The sequence below is a fragment of the Alternaria viburni genome (assembly GCF_023758015.1).
Source record: "Alternaria viburni strain BMP 2772 chromosome Unknown scaffold_1, whole genome shotgun sequence".
Taxonomy (NCBI): Eukaryota; Fungi; Ascomycota; class Dothideomycetes; order Pleosporales; family Pleosporaceae; genus Alternaria; species Alternaria viburni.
In genome coordinates, this window is record NW_026055770.1 from 1473783 (window position 1) to 1501361 (window position 27579).

At 53.9% G+C, this 27579-nt stretch overlaps 9 protein-coding genes across 9 annotated transcripts; 4 read left to right on the top strand and 5 right to left on the bottom strand.

Annotated features, from left to right (window-relative positions):
* Positions 1 to 2642: 2642 nt before the first annotated feature.
* J4E79_000540 (uncharacterized protein) lies at positions 2643 to 4926 on the bottom strand (the record flags this gene model as incomplete). The annotated part of the gene is made up of 3 exons (XM_049349456.1): positions 2643 to 3411; positions 3460 to 4681; positions 4734 to 4926. 3 exons carry the CDS (start codon positions 4924 to 4926, stop codon positions 2643 to 2645), a joined length of 2184 nt encoding a protein of 727 aa, XP_049216243.1.
* Positions 4927 to 6311: 1385 nt separating this feature from the next.
* RPS4 (40S ribosomal protein S4) lies at positions 6312 to 7335 on the bottom strand (the record flags this gene model as incomplete). Its single annotated transcript, XM_049349457.1, has 4 exons — positions 6312 to 6420; positions 6471 to 6710; positions 6834 to 7197; positions 7263 to 7335. 4 exons carry the CDS (start codon positions 7333 to 7335, stop codon positions 6312 to 6314), a joined length of 786 nt encoding a protein of 261 aa, XP_049216244.1.
* Positions 7336 to 7770: 435 nt separating this feature from the next.
* J4E79_000542 (uncharacterized protein) lies at positions 7771 to 9031 on the bottom strand (the record flags this gene model as incomplete). Its single annotated transcript, XM_049349458.1, has 4 exons — positions 7771 to 7838; positions 7891 to 8622; positions 8671 to 8928; positions 8977 to 9031. 4 exons carry the CDS (start codon positions 9029 to 9031, stop codon positions 7771 to 7773), a joined length of 1113 nt encoding a protein of 370 aa, XP_049216245.1.
* A 298-nt stretch (positions 9032 to 9329) lies between these two features.
* Positions 9330 to 11491, bottom strand: J4E79_000543 (uncharacterized protein; the record flags this gene model as incomplete). Its single annotated transcript, XM_049349459.1, has 10 exons — positions 9330 to 9658; positions 9710 to 9917; positions 9973 to 9994; positions 10052 to 10339; positions 10391 to 10492; positions 10542 to 10576; positions 10664 to 10760; positions 10817 to 10925; positions 10973 to 11165; positions 11222 to 11491. The coding sequence occupies 10 exons, from the start codon at positions 11489 to 11491 to the stop codon at positions 9330 to 9332; spliced, it is 1653 nt and encodes a 550-aa protein (XP_049216246.1).
* Positions 11492 to 12959: 1468 nt separating this feature from the next.
* On the top strand, positions 12960 to 16571 carry J4E79_000544 (uncharacterized protein; the record flags this gene model as incomplete). Its single annotated transcript, XM_049349460.1, has 5 exons — positions 12960 to 13034; positions 13174 to 13324; positions 13389 to 13489; positions 13537 to 14340; positions 14388 to 16571. 5 exons carry the CDS (start codon positions 12960 to 12962, stop codon positions 16569 to 16571), a joined length of 3315 nt encoding a protein of 1104 aa, XP_049216247.1.
* An 876-nt stretch (positions 16572 to 17447) lies between these two features.
* On the top strand, positions 17448 to 21914 carry J4E79_000545 (uncharacterized protein; the record flags this gene model as incomplete). Its single annotated transcript, XM_049349461.1, has 5 exons — positions 17448 to 18217; positions 18268 to 18866; positions 18917 to 21159; positions 21220 to 21405; positions 21462 to 21914. The coding sequence occupies 5 exons, from the start codon at positions 17448 to 17450 to the stop codon at positions 21912 to 21914; spliced, it is 4251 nt and encodes a 1416-aa protein (XP_049216248.1).
* A 450-nt stretch (positions 21915 to 22364) lies between these two features.
* On the top strand, positions 22365 to 23438 carry J4E79_000546 (uncharacterized protein; the record flags this gene model as incomplete). The annotated part of the gene is made up of 1 exon (XM_049349462.1): positions 22365 to 23438. One exon carries the CDS (start codon positions 22365 to 22367, stop codon positions 23436 to 23438), a length of 1074 nt encoding a protein of 357 aa, XP_049216249.1.
* A 1121-nt stretch (positions 23439 to 24559) lies between these two features.
* On the top strand, positions 24560 to 25553 carry J4E79_000547 (uncharacterized protein; the record flags this gene model as incomplete). Its single annotated transcript, XM_049349463.1, has 2 exons — positions 24560 to 25342; positions 25401 to 25553. The coding sequence occupies 2 exons, from the start codon at positions 24560 to 24562 to the stop codon at positions 25551 to 25553; spliced, it is 936 nt and encodes a 311-aa protein (XP_049216250.1).
* A 267-nt stretch (positions 25554 to 25820) lies between these two features.
* J4E79_000548 (uncharacterized protein) lies at positions 25821 to 27122 on the bottom strand (the record flags this gene model as incomplete). Its single annotated transcript, XM_049349464.1, has 1 exon — positions 25821 to 27122. The coding sequence occupies one exon, from the start codon at positions 27120 to 27122 to the stop codon at positions 25821 to 25823; it is 1302 nt and encodes a 433-aa protein (XP_049216251.1).
* Between the last annotated feature and the right edge of the window lie 457 nt (positions 27123 to 27579).

Below are 27579 nucleotides of genomic sequence, written 5' to 3' on the forward strand. Positions count from 1 at the left end.
CTGGGCAGTGCCGTGCCACCGGGCCTGGTCAAGCAATTGGCTGTCGCTAGTGGCATCGAGACGAGGCACACGTTGAACTTCCGTAGAGGCTGGATGCCAACATCCTTCCAGCGCATGGCTACCCCGCAAAGTCAATACGAGAGACGTAAGAATAACAACCGTGTCACTGCTGAAATTCTGGGGTAAGAATCCGGGGCCGATGCATCCAAAAGTGCGCGATGTGTAATGCCAAGCTCAAGACCGCGACTTCACATCTGGGGAAACGCTGAGCTAGGAGAAGATACGATGTCGGAGATGCACGCAGTGGGTGGACCGTTCACCGACAGGCGACAGGGCCTATCCCGACGGAAAATTCTTCACGAACACCACCACCATCGGAAAGTTCAACGGCTGCTGTTTTCCGCCACCCACACGACTCCACATTGCGAATGCGAACGACAGCACGGAATGTAATCCGAACAAAATTTCGATAGAATGCGATAAGCCTAGACTGCCACTACTGCGCGTCTACTGTACGACATCGATGAGTTTAATCGTGGTGGCTCAACCTTGACTGCTGTCAGAGAATGTCAGTTCATCCCGGCTTGGCCTAAACTTTGGAAGACGGACAGCATCATCGCGTGGTACATCCACAGCCCCATTACAGCATGGCGACACGTCGACATCAAAGTATGACTATGAGCACACGACGCACACGACTTGACGAGCCGATTACGACTGCCACAATCCAGACATCGATGAGTTTATTTCTGATGGCTCGACCTTGACTGCTGTCAAAGAATGCCCCTTGATCCCGGTCTGGCGTCAACTTTGGAAGTCGGATAGCCTCCTCACGTGGTTCTTTGACCGCCCCATTACAACATGACAACGCGTCCATGTGTATGAATGAAATCAGTCTGTGAGGTCGGAATATGACCACAAGCACACGACACGTGTGACTCATGGAGTCACTCATGGTCGGTCAACACGTGCACTTGCGTTACCACAATCCACTCGCATTTCAGGAACTCTCCGGATCTCAAGTCGCCCTTTAATCCTCCAAGCCAAGAAGAAGACATTGCATCTTTGAGTAAGGCCGGGACATGGTCCTGGTCCGGGCTGATCACCAAACTCTTATCTTGATATGCACAATAATAGCCATGGTTTCAAGATAAAGATGCGTCTTTCACACACTCTTGTAATGACAACCACAAAGCATACATAGTCTTCTGCGTCTTGCCCCAAGGCTAGATCAAACCAGTCGCACTGCCTTTGCCTCGTTCACGCCCGCGAGCTTCCCGAAACAGAGAGGCAGGCAGTCAGTATGCCCCACACACTGAGCCATGAGTTGAAGAAGAAGAAGGGAAAATGTGGAATCCACGTATTCGACATAAGGCCCTTCCACTGCTTCACTACATATTGAGTTATAGGCCCTACTTCGGTATATCGACTTGATTTTCTTATCAAGAGTACACGGCCAAGCCTACTGCTCCACAATCAACCAGGCTGATCGCGCGAAAAGATAAGATGGAAGACGAAACGAACTTCATTTCGAACTTCACAAGGTTGACAAACGGTAGTAAAAGCCCAAATACCATGGGCCTTACGAGAACGTAGCTAATACCCTGGCTACTCAACTCTTCAGAAGCTCTAGTTGTAGCCAGCGAGCAAGTAGAGATCCAACCACACACGCACCACGCCTTCCCGCCACGAACAACGTTCCGCCCGTCTATAACAGCTTTAGCTAAGACCGGCCTTCTTCACTCTAGGCCGCTGTAGTATACATAGCAATTCAACGGATGAGGGGTGGGTGACAGGGGAACATCTTGGATAACAAGTTCGGACAAGACAAGGCATCTGGGGGTCTATGCGAGAGAGAACGGCATACTACAGCGGAGAGACACTGCACCGCAACCAAGCGACATAGCTTTTTCTTTTTTTTTGAAAGAATTCTTGGTATTGGTATTCTGCTAGTGACAAAATATCTGCTCCTCCTCCTCCTCCATCTCCTCTCTGCCATCCAATCCAATCCCCACACATCCTCCCAATCAGTCAAAACCTATGTACATCCCGCAAACCCTCCTCTTTCCACAGCCTAATGTGAGAGCTCGTTGTGTTCCAAAAAATCCGCCCACCTAGGGCTAATCGTATATCTAACCCTTTCGCAAGAAAACCAACAAGTAGTAGAAGAAGAAGAAGCGAAGAGGAGAGAAGGGCGCTCATATGTATTCGTGAAGACCACGCCCAGAACAGCCGGGAGAAACAGCAAGAAACAGAAAAGTAAAAAGCAAGATGGCTGGGTATCCGCTACCATGAGGACGTTGAAGCTCAGGACGGCGGAGGCTGTCGGATTCGAACATCTCTTTGCGATGTGATCCGATCCGGTCCAGCGGAGTAAAATGAAAGAAGGCGCAGGACAGCAGCGGCATGGAGAAGAACAGCTCGCTGGACTAGAAATTAAGGTATGCTCAATTGGGCTTCCCTCGACAGAACGGGCCTTGTGTGTTTCGTTCGTTCGGTTCGAGGCGGAAGATGCAAAACGAAAAGGTTTTTTTGTACACTTCGCGTGGGAGAGAAAAGAACAGGGAGATGGGAAAAGATCGAACTCCATCTCTTTGGAATGAAAAGCCTCGGTTACCGCTGGATGATCACACAAACCATCCCTACATGGCATTAGCGCCAGGGTATCTCGACTGATTCGATAAGCCGGGGCCGGGTCCCATCATCGTCGCAGGAGGCATGTTCATTGCGCCTCCTCTTCCTCTGCCGCCCATGGGGCCGCCGCGTCCTCGTCCGCGTCCTCGGCCTGCGCCTGGGATCGCGAAGTCGGGGTTTGCGGCGTTGGCTTCGAGGATCACATCTTCTTGACGCATGGGTCTGCGTGGAGGGCCAGGTGCGAAGGGCGCGAATTGGCCAGCTGGGGCACCCATTTCCGGCCGCCAGTTGGGGTTGACGGGGCGTTGCGAGACGGATGTGAAATGTGATGCTTCGCTTGCGGCGGGCGAGCGCGCGCCTTCTGGTAGGTCGTCGTAAGAACTGTTGCGCGGGAGGTTTGTGTCGCTTCCGTTGCCTGTGGAGAGGAAGTTGGGGTTTGGCGGAGCGAAGCCGCCTGGCATGAGGGAGCTCGGTAGTGGTGGAGGTGCCTGGGCTTGTGAAGGCTCTGCGAACCTGGGGTCTACGTCTTCGTAGTAATCGGAACTGCGCTCTACCCTGTTAGGGCCACCAATGTGAGATATGTGAGCAGGCATTTCGACGGGTGAGTCTTGGATCGGCGATAGCCCACGGCTACTGTTGTTTAGTGTGTTGAGTGATTGGTCTGACGGGACCTGTTGTTGGTTCCATCCCGCTCGTACTGGCATGTATTGCTGCTGTTGCTGTGGCATGGGCGGCTGTTGTTGGTGTTGTAGGGGCTGCGGTCGTAACGCCGACTCACTGTCCAGGATTAGCACGTTACAAAGAGGTAGGCTTGACGAAACTTACTCTGTAGAGTACTCGCTGGTCGGGCTCATGACGCCATCCGATGGCCGCCTCTGTGGCGCACCAGCAGGGAATCCACCTTGCTGGAGAGCGAGCATGCCTGCAACATCACCGTCACTTTCCCTCAAACCAAAGTTTGTTGGAGGCGTGCCTGTGCGGTTGTCCATTTCGATGGCTTGTCCAATTGGCAGCGGTGGCCCCTGACCAGGCGGTGGTCCTCTGCCATATGGTGACTGTTCACGGGGCGGTGGCCCTTGGTTGTAGAAGTTGCCGTTGTTGTATCCTGGGGGAGGCGCTCCTCGACCCATTGGCGGCTGGCCTTGCATTGGAGGTCCATTCGGAGGGCGTCCGCCTCGTCCACCACCGTTCCATCCCGGCGGCGGAGGTCCGCGCATACCTCCTCTTGGTCCGTAGCCTCCTCCTCTCGGGCCGCCATACTGTCCACCTCTTGGTGGGCCTCCTCGACCCCTCATCGGGCCTCCCCTTCCACGTGGCGCGCCATTCATCATAGCGTATTGGTCGTTTGGCATGGGTGGCACGGGGTTGCCATACTGATCCATGGGCTGTCGACGACCTGACGGACCGCGGTTCGGTGGGTTCATGTTGTCCGAGCCGTTTCCTCCGCTACTAACGGTCTTGAGAGAAGGATTGCGCTGGTTCAGCGGCGTCATGTCGTCGGTCGGCGATGGCTTAGAATGGTCGAAGTAGGCTGCATTACCGTCCCTGCCTCCAGAGGTCATGGTCTCTCCAGACAGCGGAGGCGGCGACTCGGCTTTGGGAAATTCGGAAGCTACAGTCGCATTGGCGCGGTTCGCGTAGTAGGTCTGGCCGTTCATCTCATCGTTCTCGGCAATGCGCCTCTTACGCGCCTTGCGACTGACCAGTGTGCGCCTCATAGCGCACGTAACGATACCGCTTGCGACGATAATGACGGTAGCACCTAGCACGATCCATCCTCCCCAGCCCACATGCGGCACGAACAGCAGGATGTCAACGAGGAAAGCGAGCAGCGTGACCAGCAGAGTCGGGAACGTGAATATGAGCAGGGCGAGGAGGTAGCGCGGCGAGTGGGCGGGCGAGTGGAAGTGGGCAGCGACGGAGAGACCGAAGCAGATCAGCGTCATGAGAGCTGCGACGGGGTGCACGATGAGAATGGAGGAAAGCGCATGGCGCTGGGCGGAGGGGAGCGAGAAGTCGGAGCTGTCTTCGCCTGCGAACAGTTTCTCTGTTTGAACAGTTAGCACCGTGGCCGTCGTATGTGATACTGGGCGCCATACCAGTGTTGTACCCGATCATGGGCCCTTTGCAGCCTTGGTCGCCATTCTCGCAGTAGCCGAGGACGCCAAAGTGGACACCGCGGTAGGTAGCGAGGGGAATGCTCTTGATCAGAGGCGTCGAGAGCGTCGAGAGCAGCAGCAGCACAAAGGCGACGAAGAATAGTATCGATAAGGGGGTCGCAGGGCGCAACATGTTGGCGAAGAATAACGGAGGCTACCGCGTGGAATTCCGGCTCGCCAGAGACCGGCTCTCTCAAGGCGACGGCGTGGTGTTGGGGAGGGCGATCGGACGTGTGCGCGACGAAGGTGAAGGTGCAGACGGTCCGCAGTCTCGTAACAGTGGGCGCAGTCGTAAACGTGCCTAAGCGCACTCTTGCCCTGACGTGAAACGAGTGACGATCGAAGTTACACCAGTTATGCCTGTTGGGTCATCGATGCCTCGAAGGAGCTTGAGCATGCGCGACGACGGCTGAACACGCGATGAGGCGCTCGAGGGGGCAGGCGCTGGCTGTTGGGGGTTGCGGGGAAGCGTGGTAGGCTTGGGACACGCCTGGAGGAGGTGGGCGGAGGGCTGGAAGGAGCGACGGTGCAGCAACAGGAAAGAGCGGACGCGCAGCCAATCAGCGGCGTGAATGGCGCGAGGTATAGCGAACGTTGGAACTATGCCGGCTAGTCGCTGCAGTAACTTGGTATTGACGCGGGACCTATCGAGCCGTTGACGTTGACCCAGACGTCTAAGCTGTCGCGCTGTGAGTGAATGTAGCGTGTTGGACAACCCCCGGCGGCAGTATTTTCGCGGGTAGCCCCGTTGTCGCGCCCCTTGCCCTCGCAGCAGGCCCGTCTTACCTGCGACTTTGCTTTGTGTTCGGAGCATCAGTCGGAGTCGCACGCGTCCACGCTGCTCTCCCGCCCCAGTTTGGCAGGGATATCTATCGTCTCATTTCGCGTAGACGCACGGCCCATCATCCAGGCACTGAGAACACCGTTGCTCTGCTGCGTGCTTCAGACGAGACCGCTGAAACACAGACCCTTTCTTCTTCCTGGTCCTGAGGCAGCGCAGCGACTGTCAACACCAGCCATCGTGGTCGCCATCTATTTCCACGACGGCGCAGACCTCGCCTGGTAAATACACTGCAATGCGTTATCGCCTCGAAACAGGGCACAACATAGCGCCCTCCTATCAACTGCAGCCAGATCCCGGAAAAGGATCAGGCCAGCGCCACCAACCTATATCACCACACCTATCGCATTCCACGCGAGATGCTCTTTGTTTGAGCCTTCCCGCCTATATCTCCCACACTACAGATCCACTTGACCCGTTGCACAGCCCGCACGGCTCCACGCTGTCGCACGTCCATTGAACATTCAAAGCATTTCATGTTTGGGCAAGACTGAAGTGTTTATTTGCTTGATTCTCAGACCTCACATGGTATTCGTATGATATGCAGAGACTCCAGATCCGATCAACCTCCCCACAAGTGATCATGAACGCCTGAATTTTGGGATCGAGTCCTGCACCTATCTTCATGAACTCATGGGTGCTTCATATCCTAACCTACATCTACGCCAGCGTCACGCTTAGTGAGCAATGGCGTACGCCCTGCGGCGGTCACGCTCCTCAGCGATGGAGAGCTTGACACCCTTACCCTTGGGCAGAGAGATCCATGGCTTCTCCTTTCCGATGATGCTGAACGCACATTAGTAGTTGTTCTCGTTCTATGCGGACATCCAACTTACATGACGTTGGACTCACGAGTGGTGAACTCGTTGTCAACAGCGTCCTTCAAGTGGACAATGTTGAAGCCTCCGTCGTGGCGCTCACGGTGAGTGATGACACCGACACGACCCATGTTACGACCACCGGTAACCATGACAATGACACCAGTGTCGAACTTGATGAAGTCGGAGATCTTGCCAGTGGCGAGGTCGACCTTGACGGTGTCGTTGACCTTGATGGCTGGGTCGGGGTAGCGGATTCTACACAAAATTTTAGCAGCAATTCGGACATAGCCAGACCCTGGTCTTATGCCTGGTGAAAGAGGTTTCCCTCAGACACCTAGCCCAAACTGTGGTCCAACGGCTGATAGAGCGGGAACTTACGTTCGCGCATCGTGCGTAACCAAGTAGGGAATTCCGCCCTTGCCAAGCTGGACGCGCTTGACCTTGCCGAGCTTGTATTGTGCCTCCTCATCTGTTATCCTGTGGACGGTGAAGCGGCCCTTGGTGTCGTAGATCAGGCGGAAGTTCTCGCCGGTCTTCTCGATGGAGATGACGTCCATCAGTCCCGAGGGGAAGGTGGAGTCGGTGCGGACCTTGCCGTCAACCTTGACGAGGCGCTGCATGAGAATGGCGTTGACCTCGCGGGCGTTGAGCGCATACTTCAAGCGGTTGCGAAGGAAGATGATGAGGGGAAGGGAGTCGCGGAGCTTGTGAGGACCGGGGGAGGCCTTGGGAGCATAGGCACCTGGAAGATGTCAGTTCTGAAGTCGCGATAGCCATTGCATCGCAAGTTGCGAGAGTCGAGCGTACCGGACAGCTTGTCCAGGAGCCAGTGCGAGGGCGCGCTGAGGCGCTTCTGGTGCTTGACGGGTCCACGGGCCATTGTGACGGTTCTGTGAGGTTAGTCGTTGAGATTGGAGGTCCTGTCGAAAGCGAAGTTCGAGAGACTGGAGTCCTCATTTTTCGTCTGCCACTAGCGTGTGCCGTAGCCGAGGACTAGCGCGCCAAGACCAGCGCTGAAGTGCTCCGATGCCCCATCTCAAGCGAGGGGAACTCAACATCTTGGAGTCCAGGCGCCTACTTTCACGTCAATTTTTCTGTTCAGTTGTTTTATCATGGGATGAAGGATGCAAATTTGAAATCCTTGCGTCAATGTAGGATTCAGGGTGTGGCCGCGCTACTCGTCGCGGATCAGGACAACACCATGGAGTTTTCTCACATCACGATCAACGAGCACTTAGTCACCAGACCGTCTCTAGACTCCAAATGTGTGCAATTGATTATTTCTTGCATCTGAGTTGTATCCCGGTTCTCAACCCTAAGCATACCCCTTCAGCACCGCCGCCTCTGCGTTCAATATCGACGAGCCCGCCGCTCCAATGACAGCTGCAACTAGTTAGCATTCGCCCAGCCCTTCGCAATCGCAAGTCAAACTTACTGTTGTGGCTCAATGCAACGAACTTGAGGTCGAAGATGCCTGCCTCATCCTCTCTTATCCTACCCACGCTAACCGCGTACCCCCTATCCGTCTCCCTGTCCAGCCTTGGTTGTGGTCTATCGGCCTCCTCCATAACCACAATCGCCTTCGCGGGCGCAGACGGGCAACCCAGCTTCTGTGCATCAGACACGTACTCGCGCATTGCCTGCTTGACTTCTTCCGCGCTCGGTGGCGGACGGCGTTGGAAGCGTAGCGATACGCATGCGGTGTGTCCGTCCAGTACCGGCACGCGGTTGCATGCTGCGGACACCTTCATGGGCTGATCTACGAATCCTGTGATGTCGTCGTTGACGCTACCCAAGATCTTCGATGCTTCCGTCTCGAGCTTGTCTTCCTCGCCTGATATGAAAGGCACGACGTTGTCGATGATGTCCATGCTGCTTACACCGGGGTAGCCAGCGCCCGACACGGCCTGCATTGTGACGACCGAGACCTGGTCTATGGGGCCAAACTTAGCTTGGAGCGCTGCGAAGGGTATGACGAGACCGATGACTGCGCAATTAGAATTGCAGACAAGGAAACCCTTCTCCAGCTTGTGGTGTTTCCGTTGATGCTTGATGACGTCGAGATGGGGAAGGTTTACGGTGGGTACGACGAGTGGCACGAGAGGGTCGCGGCGGTAGTTCTTTGCGTTGGAAAAGACGGCGAGTTCGGACTTGAGGAAAGCCATCTCTGTTATGTGTCAGTATTTGCGATCGCAACCTGGAGTAAACTGCGTACCAACGTCCCCAGCAACATCGCTGTCGAGACCAGAGAAGACCATGTCACAGTCCTTGAACTCTTCAGGTGTGCACTTCTTCACCACCAGCTCTCCAATGCGCTCCGAGAAGGGCAGCGCCTGCTTCCACTTGACCGCATCTTTGTATTTTTTGCCGGCTGATCGCTCAGAGGCTCCAACGGCGTGGAGCTCGAAGTGTGGGTGTAGCGCAAGAAGGAGGATGAAGCGCTGGCCGACGGAGCCCGTCGCGCCGAGCACACCTGTAACGGAGTCAGTCGGCTATTTCCAACCAGAGATGGTCTACACACCGCACTTCTTCTTGGGGAAGTTTTTGCTCTGAGATGTAAACTTTTCAGCGTCCATTGTGGTGGTGGTTGGTATTGCAAGATTGAGTCAATCGAGTTCACAAAGTTCTGGCTAGGTATGACGCGGGGGTGGGGTGGAAAACGCGACACCAGCCGATCACGGAGGTCTTGCACGCGCTCATTTGCCGACTGTCTTGCCATGAACAACACTTTTTTATTACCAGACAAAACCAACACTAAACGATGGAGCGGTAAGAAATCTAAATATGCTCTTTGCAGATGCACCGATAATCAAGCGTCCTCCAATGCGTGTTCGTCGAGGAACTTCAGACGATGCGCCATCTCGACATGCAATGCTACGCCTGAGCGTCCATGATCTTTCCCGGGTTCATGAGCCAATACGGATCCAATGCGCCCTTGATGCTTCTCATCACATTGATAGTGTCGAGACCGAGTTCTTTCTGCAACGATTCTTTCTTGCCCAGCCCAATGCCGTGCTCGCCGGTACATGTGCCATCCATCTCTAGCGCGCGGTCGACCATGTCATGAACGCACTTCTCGACAGCCGCTCGCTCTTTGGGATCTTTGCTGTTGTACATAATGCTTTCGTGGAAGTTGCCGTCTCCGATATGACCTAGGATGCTGGCGAAGAGACCGAGGTCATCCATCTCCTTCTTGGAGATTTCTTTCAACAATTAGTTCGCAACCTCCGGAAACCTTGTATTCGCTTACATACCTATAATGTCTGGGAGCCTGGAGATCGGCACGGCGACATCTGTTGACCAAACTTCGTCGCCTTCGCGACGGAGCGCCAACATGCTCCATAGGGACTCCTTGCGCGCAGACCAAAGCGTCTTCTGCTCCTCGGCGCTGACGGCGAATTCGAAGTCCCCGCTCTTGTGTTTCCTGGAAATGGACTTGACCAGCTCAATGTTCTCCTGTACCTATATGCAGTCAGTTCCGCTCTAGGTAATTGCAGGACGCGTAGGGCTGACGTACCCCTGCTTTGGTTCCCGAAAATCTGTTTGAGGCTCTTAGTTCGTGCTTTCACATGTCAAGGGATGTTCTGGAAACTTACTTGAAGAACATGGTCGGCAATTCTTTCCACTTTTTGGTCGTTGATCCGGCTTTGTTGATTACACCCATCTGCACGTCATCCATTATCTCCATCGCAGCCACCGGCACTCCGGCGCGCAACACCTTGGAAGCTGCGGCAGCGGCATCCCGTATCGTGGGAAAGGTGACGACTGCGACGCTGGTCTCTTGTGGTACTACTGCGAGTTTCAAAGTGATCTCAGTCACGATACCCAGGGTGCCTTCGGAGCCAACGAAGAGGTTGGTAAGATTGTAACCGGCCGATGACTTCCTAGAAATAGTCAGTCTATCGCACATTCCGACACGGAAACAATTTGCATACCTGGGCCTTCTTCTGGTCTTGATGATCGTGCCATCGGCAAGGACTACAGTCAGATTGATGACCCAATCCTTCATCGTGCCGTATCGCACTGCGTTGGTGCCACTAGGAGGGTCAGCTGTTGGACCACGTCACTGACCATCATAGACCTTACCTGCAGCTCGTACCCACCATACCTCCAATTCGGGCCTGCCACGCCCGTTAGAATGAATTCGGAGTTCCGCATCGGGGTTTCCGAGGGTTGATTGCAAAGTTGTGCAACACATGAAAACGTACCGATGGGCCAGGGTCGACTGGGAAAAATAACCCCGAGTCTTTGATCTGATCATTGAGACTCATCCATGGGACAGAAGGCTGAACCACTACGTCCATACTACGCATCACTGTCAGCGTCGCCAGTCTTGCATGCTAAACGTATAATTAACTCACTCATCTTCGTGCAAGGCCAGGATCTGATCCATGAACGAGAAGTCAATGCTCATGCCACCGAACGGAGCTGAGAAATTGGCTTCCAAGCTCGATCCCCCAGAATATGGGACTGCGCACTGTCAACACTCATTCTTATATGCATCTTTCTGAACTTACTCATCGGTATCTTGTACTTGTAACAAACCTTGGCGATCGTGGCACATTCCTCAGTGGACTTCGGGTACGCCACCGCAACAGGAAGTTGGTCGATGTTGATAGAAGACCATTCCGAATACCCGTGTCGGTGCAAATCTTCGTCGTCGGTGCTGATGGTGTCTTCCCCAAGAACATCCCTGAGCTCTAAAATCGCCTGTAATGACCTAAGTGTCTGGTGGATGCGAAGGAACTTTATGGTTGCAAGCTTACTCTCTCCATCTCGTATTTGTTCGCATATTGGGGCCCTGATGACTTCTTCCATGGCATCTGAATTCTGTGCGGTTCGTCATTGGCGCCGTAGAAGTATGTGGTCGTTCCGGTAACTGCAGAAAATAGCAAGACCCGTCCTGAGTTCCAAAATGGCCTTTGAAGTTGTTCGGCTTTGAAGGTCTGCTCGCGTCCAGTGCGTGCTCGAGCGCCACCTCGCTTGAAGATGGGTGAGGTTATTTGCCTCAGTCGCGCCGCTGGCTGGCGGAACATGACGAAATCGACAACGAAGAAGGGAAAATGAAGTTGCAATCAGTTGTTGGGATGCTGGGAAGAACTAGAAGTGGAATCCACTTTCGCTGAGTATGGGTCAGGGCGCATTTAGCGAACTAGTATGACAGAAGAGTGGAGGAGAAGATGGTTGCAAGGCTGGCCTACGCATTTTGTGGATCTAGAAGCCGAACGGCAAGCACAGTAAGAGCGGGGAGAGGTTATTTCAGTCTAAACGCAGTTGGCGCGATAGTTCTTTCGGGTATCGCTTTGAGCGTCGTTGGCCAGCGCACAGGTAAAGTCGCAATACACGTCCTAAAAGTCGTGGGATGGACCAGTGATAGCGTGGGAGGCTGACGAGATTCCCGATTTTCTGTCTCAAATTTTTCGGCTCACGCATCAAATGAAGTCGTGCATGATCACCTGCAAGGGGCTTGGACACACGCAAGGTAATTGCGGGGAAGACCAGGGCAACGACAAGCAAATGTGTTGGTTCGAGACGCATCGTGGCGACAGGTGACGCTGGATGACATTCCGAGCGAGATGCCGTCGCGTGACGAGGCGTTCGCTAGGGCCCCGAGCGGCTGCAGACAAGGACCGAAGATGTGGATCTGGAACTCTGCGGACGACCATGATACGCTGCTGCCATGTATGTTTTCTTTTCGAGAGCGAGACAAGTGGCAGAAGAGGCGCCTGTCAGGGACAATCGTCTACCTCGATGTCTGATGCCCATGGCTGAGGCTCAAAAACAGAAGCTTGGGAGGCTTGGGGAGAAGCTGAGCGGCAGACTTACCCTTGGCGATTGGACGACGGTGATACCATTACCTCACGAAACTTGTTCCTCTCGTCTGTGCAGCTCAGATGCTGGCTGACAATCGAGCGAGTGGGGGAACAAGCTGCACATGAGCGTTTGCCGTACCCCACGCGCGATCTCCAGGCGTCTGCTTGTCGGTGAAGCCAGAAAGCCGGAGGAGGCCGGTGGATGCCGCGGTAACGGCTACAGGTCAAGGCAGACGACTACTCCCATATAGTACTGAAGCGGGATACCGTATACGGCTCCCATGAGCAATGTGATAGAACGCCATTAAGCTCGAGACTGCAAAGGAACTGCCAAAAGCAAAGACGACGCGTAGAGTCTATTACCACCAATGGGAGGTAACGTGTGAGCGGAGAATAGAAAGAGCCCCGCAATGCCTGCAGACTAGCAATGTTGCGCCCAGCAGCTGTACGATCTATAGATGGCTGACGTCAACAGGCAAACATGTGGAGTGCGAGCAGGAGCAGGGAGTGGAGTGTGAGATGTTGGCGCAGGATGCATGGTCGCGTGCATTGATGCCAATGGGGAAGTCGGCGATCCCGGCGCGTCTCTTCGGCCGTCGCCAGAGGAACGCGACAGCAAACAAGTTCGCGTCACAAATCCACGCATAACGAACATTCGGCCCAACTCCGAACATAACTCGATCCAGCAGACATGGCGGATATCAGCGCAGAGTTGACGTCGGAACTGACAAGGATCATCGAGTGTCCATACCCCCCTTCGCTATCCGTACGTATTTGCCCCTCATCTTCCCCAACATCCAATGCATCCTCATGTCGTGCCACTAGCCAACTCCCGTATTTGAGCACATGACTCGCTGCATGAGCATCCCATCGTTGATGAGATGAGCTGACGCGAGATCCCACAGAACCTATCCGATCTTTTGGCGCGCGTCGACGTACCGACTATCCGATCATGCGTCCAAGACCGGTCACCTTGCGCGGTGAGGAAACTAGGCAGAATTGTCCACGATGCACTGTCCCTGAACGCATACGCGCTTCGTGTGCTGCACGTATTGTGTAAGCAGTTGACCGGTCTCCGCTTGATAGTAGAAACGCAACCAAACTGACTACGTGTTCCCAGGTTATGCGCCAGAATTTCGAGATGAGCTACTGGTCCTGGAACCGTCCTTACTCCCTTCTCTATTGAAGAAGGCAAACTCATCAAAGTCCGAATTCGAACATGTGAGTGCGATAATTGTAAGGTACATCACTTACTAACAACGATCTAGCTTGCCGAGCTATGCGTGCTTCTTCTTTCTCGCCCACTGCCCGAGGCAATACCATTACCCGCCGTAGCACAAAACTTCTTTCTTAATGTCTTCGAAAACGCCACACAGCAACCAAACTACGAGACCCTAAAGTCAGTGTACCGTATGCTCAACGGTGCATGTCGACGACTTTACAGCCTTCTTCCCAGAGATCTGAGGCAGCGGTTCGACACAGAGTTGTGCAATATACTCAGATCCCCGAAAGTCGCCGATTCCTCTTTGCTGTTTTTGTGGGCAGAAGGTATAGTGCTCATCACGGAACATCCCGAGGGAGTCGACGGACTGCAAAATCTGCCTGCTGACGAGGAGCCGACATCCACCGAAAGGCTAAGACAACATTGGGCAACACCTTCAGGCCAAAAGCTGTTCGGCTCGACAAGCTACTTATACAAGACTATTGAGCTCACTTGTTTGAACGTAGTGTGGATTCTTCGAGGCGGAATCCAGGAAAATGAAGCAATCGAAGGCTTACGTATTGCCTCGAGGGCTGTGCAATTCATTGGCCAAGACGTAAAGGATAATTGGCCTCAAGTTCAGAAGAAGTATGCCATGCTGTACGAAAAGTGCGCCTCCAAAATCCAAAACTCCAATGCGAGTCTATCCGTCCAATTAGAGGCCCTGTCATTCTTTGGCATACTTTCAAGTTCTCGGAGCTTGCCGCAAGGTATCGTCGGACGCTACGAGGCATGCATATTGGAAGCCCCTCGCGTGGCAGAGCCTGAAGGCTTTGCCGAGCTTCTTGCAGTCTCACTGCCAATCTACGCAGTAAGCAATTCATTCTGTAGTACTGGCTGATTCACTAACCGGGACAGGTGCAGATGCAGGAAAGCACCGTCGTGGCACTCTTATCAGGCATTCTATCAGCATGTGCTTCGCAGCCTGACTCCCGCGAAACTTCCAACTCCATCGACACTATCGATGAGCTGGCCACAGCCGCGATGGCGACTGTTGCTTTACGAACCACTGTGCTGCGCGCACTGTCATCGAGGGCCTTGCAAGAGAAAATCCAGAACCTCATTCGCGCTGGTGTGACGAAAGAAGGCCCCGGCTGCTGTACACATACTGCATTATTACGTCGGCAATTGATCGCTGCCACAATCGCTTCATTACTCACCATTGTTCTTATGGCGCAACCGGGAGAGTCGACGATACCGCATACCGTCGTGGCTGCGCTTATCAAGAAACAGCGAGACCTTCCCCCCGCGCTAGATACTTGCTCACACTCGTCGAAAAGCCCCACTCAGCCTTCAATCTCCCTCTTCCAGGAAGCGAGCACGCAGTACACGGGCCAACATCTCCAGGATTGGCGCAAACGTCTCGATTTGGAGCTAGAAAGCCAGAACAAACATCAGCGAGATGCCGTTGTGCGCTCTATGGCCCAAATATGCAGTGATCTCGAGACGCGTTGCAATACAGTCGAAGAGCCGCTACGGCTAGAGACAGAGAAGTCCGCCAAACTCCATGAACAAGTCGATCATCTAAACGAAAAGATCGCCCATCTTAACGAGCAAAACGATTTTCTGCATAAGGATAGAGAAGAATCTGTGGAATACGTGGAGGGTTTGGAGAAGGAATTACAGGACTCCATAGACGAGCAAAAGCGTCTGGAGCAAGAGAAGTCCGACTTATTGGAAGAGAAGGGGCGAACGTACCTCAAGGTACAAGAATTAGAGACGTCCCTGGAAGCTTCTAAGCGAAATGCGTCCGAGGCTCTGGAAGCCGCTCACGAAAGGTCTAGCGCGAAAGAGCATGAGCTCTGCTCGACGATAAGTCAGTACGAGGAAGACAAGCGCGTCCGCGATGAACAAATTGAGGAGCTTCGCGGCACTATTAGTCAGCTGAGAGCATCTCAAATGCAGCACGAGAACGACTTTAGCAGCCTCACCATACAGTTCGAGGAGCAGCAGAGACGCGGCTGCGAAGCAGAGGACGCACTTGAACGGGAGCGGGCGAACGCTGCCTACCAAGCCGACGAGATCGCACAACTCAAGACGCAAGCGTCGGAATACCGGCAAGACTTGGAAGGGAAGGAAGCGGAACTGGAGGATGCCATTCGACAGCTTCATATCGCCCGGACCAGTTACCAGGAGTTCAAAGAGTCATCGGCTGAAACGATGAGAGAGCTAGCGGTGAAGCAGGCTAACGAACTGGAGGCTATCACCACGAAGGCTGAAGAGCGATGCGAGACGCTCGAAGCGCGGCTGCTAGATGCTCAGCGCAACACTCAAGAGGAACAACGTGATCACGCGAAGATGCGTAACAATCTTCAGCGTCTTCAAGCATCAATACCACCACTAGAAGCGAGGATCCAAGAGCTCGAGGAGTTTTGCAGAGAGCAAGAAGAAGAACTTGAAGAATTCAGGACGGCTCGCAAAATGATGGCGATGCATCTGTTGCCTGCTAAGCCAGCCTCACGAACCTACAAGGAGATTGCTCAGCCCCAAACGACAAGAGAGCCGCGAACTCACCGACGACGTAAGTCAGCCATCAACACCCAAGAGGATGTTTCAGTCGCCACGGTGAATGCCCAAGTATTACCTAGCAGAGCTCTCGGAAACTCTACAAATGCGTCCTTCGCCTCATCAGCCGATTCGAATCCGTCCCAAGGTAACGGGCCAGCACCAAAGCGTGCCAAACCAAGGCCAGCTTTCAAGGTGCCAACGATGCAAACGCCACATAACCAGAAGCCCAACATTGCACCCACGTTGCTCTCACACTCACATCAGCTGTCGCCGACGAAGCGTTCAGCTCTGAGACCAGTCTCGCCGAACCGCCGCCACACGACTGTCGGGTTCACATTGCCAGGTGGCGAGGAAGAAGACGCTGCAACTGAGATTGAGTCTGTGAGGAAACGTAGAGGCAGCCTTCAAGACATTGAGCAAGTTGATTTTGACATTGACGATGATTTCACGACCGGCACACCACTTACCCCGGGCTTTATGTCTGGCACCGGCCGGATTCCAGACGAAGGCGACGAGACTATGACTGAGCTGTGAGTACGAAAGCATGATTTACGATGGCATTTTGAGGAGGGTAGGATAGCTGTTGTTTGTTTCATACCCGGCGTGCGAAGGCTTTGCGCATTTGGCACGGGTACTTGCATGCATGGCGCAGGGGGCATTTGATGAATTTGAAGATACCCAATGGCGTATTCTCACTTTGTGTCTGGAATCTACCTTTACCTGCTGTTGGTTTTACCGCATGGCTAGCGTTCTTCTATTTGCTGGACTTACCGTCCTCTCAATCTCTCTACTTGACGTCTTCTTTGCTCTCTGTATCTCACGGCTACCTGCAATTCTCAAGCGTCTCTTAGTCGACCGTCGTCACATCAGCCAAAAATTCATATCTTTCCAGGCTGCTCTCCGTTTGCACCTTCCCACCTCAACACAGGCACGCATTCGAGCAAGAGCAGACCCCGCGCCTTCCTCGCACGATTAGTCCTCCTCCACTTTCCATCTTCCTCCCTGCATCTACAGGCTGCCACACCCATCCCGTTCATCTAGAACTTATCCTCGGCTGTTTCAAGGTCCAGCTTCCAGACTCTCAGCCCGACGTTAGCACACAAAACATCAGGCACGCGTGTCGCGACTCGCTCCTGCCGAATCCAGAGCGCCTCTAGACAAACGGCTGTTTGACTGCCCAGATCGAGCAAACAAAATTCTCCATCCTCCATCCTTCTATTCCAATCACCCCACACAGGTACGGCCAGCACATCCAAGCAGAGCCTCTGGTCAGCCGCTTCGGCACCGCTACATTGCCCTTTCCTGAAGCAGCGGTCACCTCCGATTAGCCAGCCGTCCCCGCGCCACCACCGCTACCCTATCGTCATTCCCCGAGGATTGGCGTGAGGGCAAGTACGTCCACAAACAAACATGGACCGCTACCTTCATGACCCAGATCCCATGGGCTCAACTCCTCCTGCTTTCAACACCAGCACCCCCACATCATCACGATCGTACACGCTGAACCGAGAACCAGTTCAGCACAGTGAGCAGAAATCTGAGACCAGCTCCAATAGTGATAAATCCTTCGGCAACCGCAACATGTATCGCGGTAATCAACGCGGTGGTCGTGGCGGATATCGTGGCGGTGGAGGTGGCAACCGCACATACTCTGGCAGTTCCGGTAGCTCTAACGGCCAGTACAATCCCAACCGACCAACTCTCAAACCCGCTTCGGCATCTCAGTCCTCTCAAGCTCCACGCACTCCCATGACAACTATGGAGCAGGTCCCAGCCCGCGTAGACCCACCAGTTACCCCGGTCAAACAGCTCTCATCCTTCGACTTGAACGGCAACAGCATCAACGAGACCTACATTGCGAGATCCAGTACCACCCCGACACTATCTCCGGCAAAATCATCGACCATAAGCCCACCAAGACAGGCTACTCGAGCGTCTCCTCAACATGGAGGTAATCGCCCGCGCTACAACTCAGCTGGTCAGCCTAGTTCACAGAGGTCAATCTTGAGGAATGAAGCCCAGCATTGGGCCCATCGCCAGGAGGTCAAGATCAAGTTGTCAGGTATACCCAAGAGCTACTGGACGAAAGACGTGTATGACGCATTGTCGTCATTTGGCTCTCTATTCAGGATTGAGATGGTCACTGGCACCCGAGACAACTCCGCTTTCGTGGTATTTCGGTGAGTATTGTTTCCGTCCACACTTCATCATTCTAACCTCATTCTTATAGACCTCCCCCCGTCCATGCCTTTCCGCATCGGAACCTACGAATTGGCGGCGCTCTCCTAGGGATTGAGACACTCTCTCCACAAGTCAGGACCGTTCCGAGCCCAGCCAATCCCGCAAAAGAATACTACGAATTCAACGTCCTACCTGTGCAAGGCATAGACTTCGGCGTCAACGTGGCAGACAAGACTATGATTGCCATGCATACCTTGCGTTCACCGGGCAGTATTTACATGACGCTGAACCTGATTCGCAAAGAGCTTGACGTTCAGTTCTCGGTCGATATCGACAACGAGATGCGCAAGGTTCGCTTTGCTTTGCCAATTGCTCTACTCTCCCATATATACAAGGTCACCGACACAGCCAGCGATCAGCAGGCTTTGATCATTCCGTTCAACTCACCGCCACAATTCTACATGCAGCGACGTGAGGGTGAGAACCTGGAGGACGGGAGGAAATTCTATACATTTTCTAGGAAAGAGAAGGCGTGGTATGACTGGAGCACCTGGTTCCGAGCGACCGATATCATCAGCAACACTGTCAAGAGCAAGCTTCAAGGCTCACCGTTGATGAACCATAAGGATACCGCTATCATCGACATTGGTAAGTTGCCCACACACTTTCATCACGCATCACTCAGCTAACTAATTCAGGCCGATGGACGAGTTATCGCATGATCTTCGACGCGACAGTGATGACTGGGCCCAAGTTCAAGGACTTCAGCGATGCTCTCACCGACCATGGCGTCGCCATTGAGAACCTGGACGAGTACACGATCCAAGACATGGCACCATCGCCTCTATGGTCACTGCTACAAGAAGAGATATCTGGCACACATCCACATCTTGAGTCAACACCCTCAAAGGGCTCGGTCTTCGAAGATCTCTTCGCTGGTCAGTTTCATCTGAGCTTTCCTGTCCGGTACCAACTCGAGGCGTGTCTATCGAACGGCTATTTGAAGGAACACAACATCACGAACGACTTCTTAGAGAAGCTCACAGCGATGGAACCTCGCCGTGCCGTCTATATCCTGGAGAAAGTCGTCGACAAACAGCATGTTTACTATGACCCGATGAAAATATTCGGCATCCGGATCAAGGATCTTGTGAAGAAAGTCCCTAGCTACTGCACCCTTCAGCGATCGGTGGTAATCACTCCAACCATGATGCATGTAGCATCTCCTAACATGGAGACCTCGAACCGTATCATCCGCAAGCACGCTGCTGATGGCGATCGTTTTATCCGAGTCAAGTTCTCCGACGAGAAGACAGAAGGCCAACTGCGCAATATGCCCAACGGAAGGGCTGAAGCTGCATTCGACAGGGTACGTCGGGCCATGAAGTATGGCATCGTCGTCGCCGGAAGATACTATGAGTTCTTAGCATTTGGCAACTCACAGTTTCGCGAGCATGGGGCATACTTCTACGCGCCTACTTCCTCCAAGTCCGCTGATGACATCCGCATCTCATTGGGCAACTTCGATCACATCAAGACCGTCGCCAAATTCGGTGCTCGTCTCGGTCAATGCTTCTCAACCACTCGCGCGATGCGGGACAACGTTAAAGTTATAACAATACCCGACATCATACGTAACAACTATACTTTCACAGACGGTGTGGGTAAGATCTCACTCTTTCTGGCCCAAATGGCTGCCCAGGAACTCGGGCTTGCCCGCGCGTTCGACGACCCGCCGTCTCTATATCAATTTCGCCTCGGTGGTTGCAAAGGGGTGCTTGCACTGGATCCAAAGATCACTGGTCCTGAGGTCCACATAAGGCCCAGCCAGATGAAATTCGTGGCACCCTACACTGGCCTGGAGATCATACGATCATCCTCGCTTGCGACGCCATTCTTCAACCGTCAAATCATCGTGGTCTTGTCGTACCTCGGCGTACCTGATTCCGTGGTGATCAGGAAACAACAGGAAATGATCAACGATTACGAGACCGCAATGGTAGACGACGGCGTTGCCTTGCAGAAGCTCCGAAAGCATATCGACATGAATCAGACAACGTTGACCATCGCAGGTATGGTCCTCGATGGCTTTATGAAGTCTCAAGATCCATTTGTCATGTCTCTTCTCAAGCTGTGGAGGGCTTGCACCATCAAGAACCTCAAGGAGAAGGCCCGGATAGCCATCGATGACGGCGCGTTCGTACTTGGCTGCGTCGATGAAACAGCAACACTCCAGGGCCACATGAACGACCTCCAGCTTGATGCTACGAATGAAGAGAAGCTCGCTACTCTCCCCGAGATCTTCCTGCAAGTCGACGATACAAGCAGGAAAGGACACTACAAAATCATCCAAGGAGTATGTGTCCTGGCGCGAAACCCCTCACTTCACCCGGGAGACCTACGAGTCGTTCGAGCAGTAGATGTACCAGGATTGCATCATCTGAAGAACGTCGTGGTGCTGCCACATAACGGCGATAGAGATCTTGCCAACATGTGCTCTGGCGGTGATCTCGATGGGGACGACTACATGGTACTGTGGGATCCAGATTTGATACCCCAGAACATCAACATGCCTGCCATGGACTTCACAGCCGAAAAGCCGGTTGAGACCGACGACCCGATCACTGCCGCGCACATTGGCGAATTCTTCGTCAGTTATATGAAGAATGATACCCTCGGCCAAATCGCGCACGCCCACCTAGCCCACGCTGACCGCCAAGCGGATGGGGTCAACGACGACCAGTGCCTTGCATTAGCAGAATTGCATTCAAAAGCCGTCGACTTCCCGAAGAGTGGGCTGCCAGCCGAGATGACCCGCGAACTGAGACCACATATGTGGCCACATTTTATGGAGAAGAAGCACCTCCCAGAATCTAAGATCTATCATTCAAGAAAGGTCCTCGGCATTCTTTACGACCAAGTACAGCTAGTCGACTTTAAGGTAAGTCGCGGCCGTACGAGATGCGTGTGAGACATTGACTGACTTCGTATCTTCATGTAGCCTCAATGGGAGAACCCATTCGATAAGCGCGTCCTGGAGGCCTTTGAGCTCGGCGACGAAGTCTTGACGAAAGCTGCGGGAATCAAAACTTCATACGACGAGGCCTTGCGCCGTCTGATGGCCAAGCATGGCATTCAGACCGAATTCGAGGCCTGGTCTGTATTCGTCATAGTACACAATCATGAGGTCAGTCCTGACTGTACAATATGCATAAGAGACATACTGACTTCGCACCTCCACAGAGCCGAGACTACAAATTCGCTGAAGAATTTGGTAGAACTATTGGTGCGTTCAAGTCGCAGTACAAGGATGAATGCCGAGCTGCTGCAGAAGACAACCTGGAGAAGTTTGTCGCCGCGATGTATATGGTGACTGCGAAAGAGATGGAGACTGCATTGGCCGAATGCCGTACGATGAAGACAGTTGGTGGTAGGGACGTTCCGGTGCGACCTATGGAACCGGAGCACATGCCCTTGATCTCATTCCCGTGGCTCTTCCCAAACGAACTGGGGAAGATTGCGACGGGCGGCGCGACCACCCGACAGCTAGACGTCCAGCAGAACATCCCAACCCGACCCAAGAAGCACCCTGGATCTTCCACGCTGGCAGAAGTCGATACAGAGATTGGTGTTGTGGAGACCGAAGCAGGTATCACGCGTTACGGGGAGTTGCTGGACCTGGATTTTAGCCTCTAAGGAAGGACAGAGTGGCGGAGGAGGCATGAGGATGATAAGGAGTACGAGTAGGAAGCTTTCAGGAAAAGTTGAGCTTGAAGACTACAATGGTAGTTTTGATGGCAAAGCGAAGTCAACAGCGGGCCGGGGAGGATACAGCGTGGGCCTCAGGTGCAGAAAAGTACGGCGGGTGTTTCTGGCTGGCGGCGTTCATGACTGACCTTACGACGGACTGGCTTTGGGGTTCGTGTTATGTCTGAAGGGCGTGCGGGACTTGTTCACCATGAAGGTAGAGAAAACCATAAAACCAAAGAAAAAAGTAGAAAATAGAGAAAAGAAAACTTACACAGGCCTCTTGACATGGGTGATCACTCCTTTCTAGAAAAACACGCTATGACGATGACGATGGCGGGTATCGATAAGCTGCACACTACGCGCAACTCATAATTTCCACTCGGTACCCGCGTCACGATGCCACCCTCGACGCGTATCCCAGCGCTCCTCCAACCCTACGTCCAACTACCGCACGACTCGATCCTCCTGCTCACGAGCACCCTCGGCGCGGGCGCGAACTGGCTGCTCATCCGCTTCCTCTGCAATGAGCTGAGCACACAAGATGGCGGGGACGAGGGGCACAACGTCGTCCTGGTCTCTTGGATGAGAGAATATGACTTCTGGAAGCAGGAGGCTCGAAAAGGCGCAGCGCTTGATCTGGACAAGCTGAGGAGAGAGGGACGCTTCGCCTTTGTGGACGGACTGGGTGCTGGTGGAAATGCGACAGACAGTACAGCAGAGAGACCATCGCGAACTGATGCGCAAGCGTCACCACGAGTTCCGATATCGAACGCGACACCACAGAGAGGGCCGCAGATATTGCCTGCGCGAGGACCGCCTGGACGGATAGTACCTGCGAGAGGGCCACCTCCATCCGCCCCAGCGGCGGCACCAGCTACATCACCAGCTACGACCACCGCGAACGGCCCGGCGAGTACAAACCAAAGCGTCCCCGGCCACTATACGCTCAAGAGCCTCGAGATTGCGGATATCAAGTCCACCATCTCCAGCGCCATCTCCCCACTCGCTACGTCCACCGCTCGAAAGACGCTCCTCATCTTCGACAACCCCGATCTCCTCCTCGCGCTTAACCCTAGCATCACGCCCTCCCACTTCACCACCCTCATGCTGCAATTCCACACGCTACCGAACGTATCCCACATCCTCACGCACCTACAAGCCGACAACCCGCTCCTCAGCCTCTCCACACCCCCACAGCCGCTCGAAGTAACGCATCATAACCTGGTTGTCAAATGCGCACACATGAGCAGGAGGATACTGGGTGTCAGAGTATTAGATACTGGCGTCGCGAGGGATGTGAGCGGTGTGATACGCATCACTGAGCAGAGGAAACAATGGTTTGATGTTGGCTTCGGCATTGAAGCTAACAAGGATGGCGACGACAGTGGAAGAGGCAAGGAGTTCTTGTATCAGGTCAAGAGCGACGGCAGCGTAAGGGTGTTCGAGCGTGGTGCTGGAGGAGAAGGCTGAGGTCTACATCTCAGGCTTGACGAGCAATTCGTGCATCTGCACCCCTCGTTGACGCTGCAGGATCATCGCCTCTCTCCGCGGATGCAATGCGCAGGAAGGTGTATATATAGTCGACTCGGCTACATAGCATGCTCCAAGCCACGCAATGGACAAGACCCACACATGGTCAATTCTTATCATCAGCTGTCGAATACCTCAGGCTAACTCCTACGTTACTGCAACAGAACTACGCGAGCCTCGCAGAACGCCGCATCTTTGTAGAACAGAGAGGAGTGTGATGCCTAACCAATAATCTTGTGCATGTCTGCATGCAGCGACCGACGAATACGGACGCGGCTCCTGATATCACCCGCCGCCCCCCGGCCCCGAATCCTCCTACCTGGGCACCCAATCCTCCGCGCGCGATCATCGGCGAGCGACTGACCAACGATGCACCGGCGACTCCGAACTTTGCGCTGCCATGCAATCAATACAACACAACTATTATGATCCTGCTGCAGTGATACAGCCACGCCGCCCGCGAGGCCCATGCCATCACACACCTATGCCTTGTGACGACGAACAACAAACTCGATACGAGTTCCGCAGTTCATCCCCAACAACAGCGCATGCGGCTATATCCAAATATGCAGCCAGATCCTTCACACTGCACGCTCTCTATAACTAGAAAGGTTGACGATGTTCAAAGCGGGCTACCCTTACCTTACCGATGCCATTCCATCAGGGTGGATTTGGGGGCGCCTTACACAGCAGCATGCGGCACAGTTGCCTCGTCCAATCAGTTATGCTCGACGCCACGACGCGGCCTCCCGGGGTCAAACGTTTGCTTCAAACAAGGTGGCAGGGACCATTCGGCGAGAAAGAATAAGCGCTGTGATGATGATGGGCAGGAAGGAAGGCAGAGGAGGAAGATGCCGCTTGTGTGAGACATGCGTGACGTGGAAGTATATATGGTTTAGAGTTTCGCTGCTGACAGCAATGGCACCGAGATGTCTGCCTGCTACTAGCATTTATCTATTCCCCAGCCTTGGACTTGAAGGCTTGCACTGTTCTCCTCTGCTTCAATCAGTCGACTTTACTTTACCTCGACTCCCACAGTATCTGACAAAACAACTCCAACAATGTCAACACCCCACCTCCTCTACCTCCCCACAGAGATCCTCAACCACATACTCACCCCCCTACCCACATCCTCCCTCCTCCGCTTCTCAGAAACATCTCGTCACGCCCGCATCCTCGCCAACGCCAATCTGCACACTCTCTCTTTGGGAATCGCGCCCCTCGCTCCTGCCTTTTTCAAGTACCTCGACCCACCCATCACGACCAGTACAGCCAACCCCTATGAAATCTGGCTACGCATTCCCCAGGCAAGAAGTTACGAGTACCTGACCTTGCATAACTTCCAGAGCGCGTTGGTGGCCAGTATACTCAAGCGCCATGGCACCATGCTGCAGCATCTCAACATCAGTGTTTGGGCATTGACGTTGCCCATGGCGGAAGCCATCACAGACCTCCGCGCTCTCCGCACCTTCTCACTCAGAATCGAAAGCGGCGTTAGGTACGTACGCGGCATCCCGCGGTCGCGTATCGCTATCGAACGAGAAGAGCAGGGTAAGGCTTGGGAAGTGCTTACTGAGAGTGCGGCTGAGTGGAGTGGGCGACTCACGACGTTGAAGTTGGAGAATTGTGATGTTAGGGCTGAGCATTTGGCTGTGCTGTTGAAAGAGACGAGGGGATGTGAGGAGCTGGGGTTGAATCGGTGTCGGTATCTGGGGAGGGAGATGTGGACTTCCCTTGGCGAGTGGGAGGGGAGGGCGAATTTGAAGATGTTGGATGTAGGGGAGTGTGGGGGGTTGCTTGGGGATGAGGCGAGTGAGGCGGTGAGAGGGTTGGATGGGTTACAGGTACGTTGCTTTCGTATGCTTGTTGCCAGATGCTACCTGTATGCTGATACCAAGCCAGACTCTCAATCTCTATGACTGTCAAGAGCAGCGACCAGGAGAATTTGAACGTCTAAACGAAGAACTCTGGCATATCAAAGACTTTGCAGCACCGAGACCAGGCGGCTACGGCGAGAACATGATCATCGAAGTGGATCCGGACTACATCTTCTGAGAATAGGGTGTCAAGGTGGAGCTTCAAGAGTAAAGTGTTTCAATTGTTTGTCTGAGCAAGCAAGGAATCGCAACGACATGAGCGTCGAAAACCAATCGTTCCAGCTGCCACTGTTTGTCTATATACGTATAATCTCTCATGTGGCACCACTTGGGTATAGCCCTCACTGATCGATCCATCTATTCAAGCATCCACCGCCCTGCCTATCCGTCGCCAGCTTCATCAATCCATGTATACTAAGCACCAATCCTACCACGTAGTCCATCCTCAAAACTTCTCATACTGACTGTAATCCATATCCGGGTGATGAAACGGACCGCGAACATAACCAGGAGGAGGAGGACCGAAAGAAGTGCCCGACGACACGGAGCTCTGACTAGCTTCAACTCTGTACTGAGCATCCTGGCTAGCGCGAGCGCGGAGGTACTCGCTGTACTCTGACACGCGCTGTTCCTTGATCTGCCACTGAGCAGCTGCCTTGAGCATCTCTTGGTGAGCAATGATATCCTCAATGGGCTGGTTGTAGTAGGCGGCCGTGTGCTCTTCGTAGTGGTGACCGGGATGGATCTGAGCTTGGTGCTCGGGAGAGTGCTGCATCGATGCTTTGCCTGTGAAGTGGTACATGTTGTTGGTGTTGGGCTCGGCGCCGGTGGGCTTGGTGGCGTCTTCGGATCCGACGGGCGTGGCTTTGGTGGGGCGGCTGACTTCGTAGTCGACGTCGCATATGGGAGCAGCCCTGCGTGCGTTGTTGCGGGCGTGACGTCGGGCAATGAGCTTCTCTTCAGCGGACTTGGCGGCGAGGGCCTCGCGCAGCGTCTTCATCTTGGCTTGGCGGCGCGACAGCCTGGCCTTGACGACAGCTTCTTCTTTCTCCAAGTCGAGCATGCGGCGGTACTTCGACTCCAAGTAAGCACCGATCATGGGCGGCGCCCAGTCCTGGACAAAGTTGAGCCCGAGGATTCCGTTGTAGACATCAGAGCTGTAGAGCTGCGACAACTGCTCATGCGCCTCCTCTGCTTTCATGTTCTTTTCCCTGACTTGGTGAACCAATTCGTGCCGGAGCGACTCGAGCCTTGCTTCGCGGATCGCATCGTCGAGCGCTCTGCCGCATGATGGGTTGTTTAGGACGTTCCAGTACTCAGACAGACTGTTGTGAAGCTCGGCGATACTGGGGCCGCCTTCAGAGATGTCCTCAGACGCAACGTTGAAGCCACTGTCGATGCGGAGGTTCAACAACTGATGCATCTCCTGCATGCGTGCGACGAGCGCATAGTATATGTCCTCGTAGTCGGCGAGAGGGCGATCGGTGGCCTCTTCGTCCGCACGCTCGTAGATGCGTCCGTGAATGCGCTCGGCAGTGAGAAAGCCGTGAGGCAACAGGCTTGGGCCGACCTGCTTCTTCTGCAGGCGGTCGAACAGAGTGCTGAGACTGGGGCTGTAGATGTCGAGTTCGGGCTTGCCAAAGAGGTTGCAGGTTCCCGCAAGGTTGATGAGGTAGTTACTGAGCTTGAGGATGTGCTCGACGATGTAGTCGGTCGGGTAGGCTGTGGTTGCAGCTTCAACAGCCATCTGGCTGACCGCCACTGCGAAATCTGGGAGGAGAGTCTTTGAAGACATCTCAGGGGGTATCTTGGGTTGTGAAATGTAAAGTAAGAAGGTATGAGATGATCAAGGCGAGCTTGTTGGGGACGAGTTGGAAATGGATAATCGTGTGAAGAGCTGAAGAATTTGCAGTCCAAAGTACTCTCAGTATGCGATTAATATTAGCGAAAAGGTTGTGGGCTTGAAAAGCTGGAATTGAGGGGGCTGGGAGACGATTTGGTGAAGTGAAGGTGAAGGGACACCCGGAAGTGAGATATCCCGCCTCCCTCACTCTGCTGGTATTGTTCGTGCAGGACAGCTGAACAATAGACTTGAGCTTATTAAGGCGACACGGGGACGGCTCTGAAGGCTGCGACCCTGGGAACAAGGGTGCAGTGTTGCTTGTTGCTGGAGAGACGACCATTTCGTGCGCGCGACGTCATTG